General features: G+C 44.6%; 1 protein-coding gene across 1 annotated transcript in view; it reads left to right on the plus strand.

The window, feature by feature from the left end:
* Positions 1-5487, plus strand: part of RXFP2 (relaxin/insulin like family peptide receptor 2) — a 57413-nt gene extending 51926 nt beyond the window's left edge. Inside the window, 2 exon segments of the mRNA XM_011381652.1 lie at positions 2407-2625; positions 5228-5487. Of these exon segments, the coding sequence (XP_011379954.1) occupies positions 2407-2625; positions 5228-5487 (479 nt within the window).
* The last annotated feature ends 1113 nt before the right edge of the window (positions 5488-6600 follow it).

Here is a 6600-nt window from a genome sequence, read left to right on the forward strand (position 1 = left end):
TAGGTATAGCTCTCACTTAAAATCAAGGCCATTCCTACGTCCTCTCTTTAGGGCCGTATTATCATTTCCATTCTCTCTTCTCATCTTTCCTCCTTTATCTAAGTGGTCAATAAGCCTTATTATCCTTTCTTTTTCATCCAAATATGCCTTTGCTTTCTATTTGTTTCAGTCTCTCTACCCACTGCCACCACCTTTGTTTAAAAACTTACTACCTGAACCCTGAATCATTAGATTAGCCTTTATTGGTCTTTTGTCCTCCAGGTCCTCCTCTCCTATTTATGTGGTCACTACCACTGTTAGAGCCCCCGAGGACCGAAAGAACTGTGTGCCTCTGCTCAGAGATCCTCAATTACACTTGCTACTACCAAGTTCAAGTTTAAGTTAGTCGCTTAAAGCCCACCATAAAATGGCCCTAACCACTGTTCCCTTCTCTCCTTCCTCTGACAAATAAAATACCCTATTTGCACTGTTTTAATAATACTCCTCGCATATTACCCTGTTTTATAGCCCTTTTTTCCATGGATATGTCAATCCCAGGATATTATAAGCTGTTCCTAGCATAGGTGCACTTCATAGAAAGTCTCTCTCCCTTTTTCTCTCTCTCTCTCTCTCACACACACACACACACACACACACACACGATGTTAAGTTACATTACCTTATGTTACCTTATATTCCATTCATTGATTCGACGTGGATTTATTAAGCACTTACTATAGGCCAAGCTCTATTCTGGGAACTGGAGATACAACAGACTGGCCCTCAAAGACCTACAGCCAGAAAGGAGGGTGAAGACAAGTAAACACATCCTCACGTCACAGGCTGACAAATCACGAAGGAGGAGTACAGTCTGTTCTCAGAGCCCCAGAGACCAGGGAGGCCTCCAAGTAGAAATGAGTCCAAACCAAGGCCCAAAGGACGAGGAGGCACTAGCCAGCGAAGGCAGAGATGTGTTCCAGGAGAAGGTGTAGAAGACTCAGAGGCCCAAGCCAGGAAGCGGGAATCGGCCTCAACGAAGGGCATAGGGCGTCCGGTGCGGCTGGGCCTTACGGTTAAGACGTGCAGGTCAGCTGAAAGGACTTAAGTGCCTGTGGCATATTCCAGATGGATATAGAGTTAATAACACACACACACACACACACACACACACACACACACACACACACACGCCCTTATATATACCTGTCTTACCTATGAGAGGAGTCCTAGAGCCCTTCTTTCTGCTTAAAAAATATAAGAATTTTTAAATTAATTTTAAAATTAATTTTATATTTTGGTACAGAACTGGATTTAGAGAAAAGTCTCAAGGACAACAGTTTCCCTGTTCTCATCGCCCATGTCACGCCCGTACGGTGCATTCAGAGCACAGACTTCCGATCATCTATAAGTCTGTTTTCAGAATTTGTACCAGAGGGTCACTTTTCACAGTCATTTTATTTTATTCTTAACTTTCTGACAAGAGGCCGAAGATAAACCAATTTTATAAAATTCTCTTGGATGGCTGTATAATGAGATTCCATGGAATATGAAACAGTTTGGATAAAAGCAACAGGACACTTTGAATTTATAATACTTTCTCTCTAGACCTCACCAGACTCATGTACAATCTAATTCGGATGAACCTTTTTTTTTAAACAATTTGATTTTATATTCACTGTAGGGAATAAGATGATCACTCAGGATTTTTATTAAAGCAAGAAGATTAACAAAGTGACTAAGAAGTCAGCATTACAGGATAATAATGTTAACTGAGAATCTTTTGGACATATTTAACCCTAAAAGAGTAATTCACATAGTTGAAGTTTTAAGTTTTTCTTATTTTTTCTAGTTTAAATATTTCTTTTTCGTTTAAATTACTGTAAACAAGCTGAAGAAAAAGAAACAAAAATGTATTTTTATTCTATGTATGAGTTTTTATTTAAGACCCCCAAAAGTGAGGAATAAAATTTCTAAGGCTATTCTTGACATTTCAAGGTTATCGTATTCATATTTACAAGCTAAAAGAGTGGGGTCATACTTATTTTGGGGGATGTACACATTATTACAGTAACCCCTTAAATCTTTGAATTTTCAGAGAGCTAAAAAAAAAAAATAGCTCCTTTTTCTTGCTTTAAAAATACTAACATTTGCCTCGTGATACCTAGACCGGAATTTCAGAAGTCTAGAATTCTTCATAAACCGTTCATGTATTTGAACTCTCTCTCTGATCTGGCAAAGCAGATTCCTTTAACTCATTCCAGCCTATAGCCTTGAACTCAGGGTTTTAGCCGAGTACCAGTGAGCTGATACAAAAGAATGCTTCTTGGAAGAACAGGGGAAGAGGTACCATACTGAACACCCAAGTAACAGTATTTTCACTGTCGACGTGCACACCCGAGATGTTAATAGGTGTGCTTTTCCCAACAGGTGTGAACTTGCTGGCTTTTCTCATCATTGTGTTTTCCTATATTATTATGTTCTGTTCCATTCAAAAAACGGCCCTGCAGACGTCAGAAGTGCGGAATCACATTGGACGAGAAGTGGCTGTTGCAAACCGCTTCTTTTTTATAGTGTTCTCTGATGCCATCTGCTGGATTCCTATATTTGTAATTAAAATTCTTTCCCTCTTCCGAGTGGAAATACCAGGTCAGTCCCTTCTCTGTTCCCAAGTACACTGTGCCTCCTTATGCCCTTTGTCTGACAAGGTCAGAACACGGTGCCTTACAATTCTCCATAAATTCTCCACGAATACTTAGAACTTCAGTATAAACGGTTATTTCTTTCCTCGGTGTTTTATAACCAGTGTTCTAAGACAGAAACTGGGAAGTGGATCAGTCTAGACAAGAACAGTCAAAATGAGAGCTAGAGAAAAACGAAGCGAGCGAGACAGTGGCTTTTAGCACAGAGAACACGTAACAATCAAAGCGTTCACGCTCAGGAGCTGCCCCAGGCCCTGCACTCCGTCTGCGGGGCCAAGGCCTCTGCGGGGTGATTCCTAGGCACCGGTGTGTTCCACGACCCTGGCCATGTGCTCGTTCATCACTCTCGGCTCCGTGTTCCATGCGAGTGGCTCACCCAGAGGCCGGATTCCTCACTCACTCCCTGTTCCATCAGAGCTCATCGGCTCCTGTTAGTGAGGGCTGAACTTGGAGCCCGTCTGGGACCCAGAATCCCACCTGCCTGGCACCTCTCAGGACTTTCCCCCAACTCTCAGTCCAGCAGTTTGGGGTCAGTCACATTCAGTGCATTGTTTCGGCCTTTGGCAAGTCTACCTGGGCAGTCCATCCAGGGCAGGGATTGTGTCTTCTCCATCTTGGTACCGCGGTGGCAAGCAGGGGACTGACACGCCAGAAGCCCTTAAGGAAGAGTGAGTGTTGGATGTACAAGTAGCAGCCCCGGGAGGCCTGTCAATGCCTGAGTGCAGAAAGGACACATGACACTCGCAGCGTCCCCTTGACCTATCAGCTTGGTCACACAGCAGGGCATAGGTGTCCCTCGAGCCACATAAGATGTAGAAGCGACGACCAGAAGAGAGAGATCGAGCTGGCCAATTGGGAGCCTCGGCTGGGTGATGAGAGCAGGAGCTGCAGAGATGGCCTGGCCGCTCGGGGGAGCCAGCTGTACGCAGACAGCAGGGTTAGCTGCACAGTGCTGGCCACGGGTGGGGCCTGGTGAACCGACTTGTCGGCCACAGCTTCTCAAATGTCCCAAGCGTTATGTCCTAACATTCCAAAATCAACAGGACCGAAGTGTCGCTCGACCTCCACTGCTCCTAGAATAAATTCCTGGTGCTGGAATCGGCATTAAGACATTTCTTACTCCCCTCCCCACCCTCACGTATTCTGCAATCCAGGCCCGTTGGAGTTTGGGGAGCATTTTTTTCTGCACTTTTGTTTTTGATGTCCCGCTTTTGCTGATGCTATTCTGTTCACCGGGGTGATACGTTCACCCCATAAGACTCTAGCCTACTCCACACGGCTTCTCGTCCATCAAGGTGCAACCCAAACACTCCCTCCCGTGGCGCCGTTCCTGACCTCTCCCCAGCCCACTGCCATCCAACTCCGTTGCTTAAACGCCCATTCCATTCTGTCTGCAGCTCACTTATGAGCCTCATATGAACTGCCTCATGTCAGCATTATTTTTTAATGTATCCATTGCTCCTTTCAAATTATAAACTTCAGGGGAGTGGGGACAATATCTTATGTATCTTTCTTTACACGGTATTTTTTTTTTTAACATAGCATTATTAAATAAATGCTTTTCAACTAAAGATGCTCTGCTGGTTCGAGACTGCTGGAACAGGTGGAGTTTGTTCTAACAACCTCCCGAGCTCTTCTTTCTATACCTTTTGATGTCCTTCCCCTCCCCCGCTCCCCCTAAGGCACTGAGCTGGCAGTTCTTAGTGATCTCGATGACATGGGAGGAGGCGGCACAGTGTAGTGGGGCTGGAGAGTCACAGGTCTGGTCCGCAGAGCTGACTCTGGCCCCGGGTATCATCATCCGCCCCCTGACACAGATGAGGCAGCGAGGATCTGGGGAGCCTAGGTGACTTGCCCATGGTCACATAGCTGAGAAGGGTCTGACTCTAGGAGTAGGCTGCGTTTAAGGGGAAAATACATTTCATCCTTACCAAGCAAATGATGTACCTGGAGAGGACAGTATCACCTTAAATTCCTCCTCACAAAGGACTTTCCCTTAATATTCTGTTAGCGTTTGTAAGCCTTCACCCAAAAGGAATTCATAAAGTTTGGAGATGTACTGTCTGTTGATCTTCAAATCAGCAGACTGAACTCTGCATAGAACGGCTGGAATACGAAAGCAAGACCACCTCCAGGACTAAAGCTAGGCCTGAAGTCCCATCCGCCCCTGGTCCAGAAGTTTCCTGAACCCTGCTCTATTGGTTAAGAATTATTTCCTCATTTTCTTATTTTTCTATATAGAAAGGCAATGAAAACAAGAAAAATACATTATATAGCAATTTAGAATTTTGAATGTGTTTTACATATCGCCCTCATTTGGCCTCGCAACAATCTTTGAAGTAGTTACTGAAATTCAGAAAAGGTAAATGGTAGAACCTTGAATTTATGGCTCTTAAGCTCTTCCAACAAAGAGTTTTCAAGTCGGTGAGAGAAAACTTAAGTGAACGAGGTAGCTTTCTCAAAAACAGCATCGACTACCAAGTGTTATGTGTATTTGGTGTCTATTTAAAATTTCAACTTCCGTTTTTCATGCTTGTCTTCTTCTCCAGGCACAGTCACTTCCTGGGTAGTCATTTTTTTCCTGCCAGTAAACAGCGCCTTGAACCCGATCCTCTACACGCTCACCACCAGCTTCTTCAAGGACAAGTTGAGACAGCTGCTGCACAGGCATCGGAGGAAATCGGTTTTCCAAACTAAAAAAAAAAGTTTATCGACATCCATTGTGTGGACAGATGACTCTTCTTCTCTTAAACTTGGGGTTTTGAACAAACTCACCCTTGGGAACAGTATAATGAAACCACTTTCCTAGCAGTGCTTGGGGATCACTGGACCGTGAATGGATCACTGTTCAAAAGTGCTGCGTTTGGAAGATGACACCTGCGACGTTTTTCATCTTTGCCAACAGCCAACCTTCCCACACAGAGAGAGCACTCCAGCGCTCCCGTGGCAGCCGTGCTACTTAGCAGCTGTGCTGACAGCTGTGCCCAGCGTTTCCTCTCACCCCGACGTTCCTGAAATGCACAAGTGGACCCACATAGAGAAGGCTGATAGGCAGCTGGTCACCACCACCAAGCTCCTGGTGAATGCCCACGTGTCAGCACTGCATGCATGGTCTGCTTTAACTTGAGTAGCGCTGTCCGTAAAATAAAACCATTCACGACATCTAATTCCAGTGTGGCCAAGGCAACGCGATCCTGATGTCTCTTTCCCTGCTTTCTCAATGAACTCATCAGCATCCCGCTGCACAGGATCTGAGATGGTCACCCACCGCAAGGCCTGCCCGATGGCGGCCAGTGAAGTTGTGACTTTGAAAGAACTTCATACAAGGTGACGTCAAGCACGTGACCAGAGAGGCACGCTGGCAGAGCCCAGTACCACTCACCTTCCTGGCTCTGACCGAATGTCAGAAGCGTTAGGATCTCAAACAAGATATTTTTCTTAAGGTTGCCCAGGTTCCAGTGAAAGGTTGGGTATCCCAATCACCAAAAACTACATTTTAATATTGTTTAAGTATAATATCTTCAGAGCAGAATCTCTATTGCCTTCAGAGGACACGCGGATAAGAAGTGTTAAAGGGGATTTAAGAATAGTGGTTTGATGGGACCATTTGCTCACTCAGATAAAAGCCCATTATTTTAAACAAAAAGGCCAGTAAATCTGCATTTGTTTCTTGAAAATGAAAAGTATTTGTGGAGGCCCAAACATGTTTTTTATACTGAAAGTTTATATGTGGGAAAAAAAAATCAAGTAAATAAAATTCTATTTCGCATTTGTCCACATATTATTTTAAGGTCACCAAAGGCCACAGGGAGGGCGTACTGGCTGTGACCCTCATTTCTCCTGATAGAAATACAGTTAGGAAACACAGCACCTCGGTAACAAGACACGCGCGCCACCCCTTCTCGCTCTTCCTCCTTTTCCC

The sequence above is a fragment of the Pteropus vampyrus genome, unplaced genomic scaffold (genome assembly GCF_000151845.1).
Source record: "Pteropus vampyrus isolate Shadow unplaced genomic scaffold, Pvam_2.0 Scaffold447, whole genome shotgun sequence".
Lineage (NCBI taxonomy): Eukaryota > Metazoa > Chordata > Mammalia > Chiroptera > Pteropodidae > Pteropus > Pteropus vampyrus.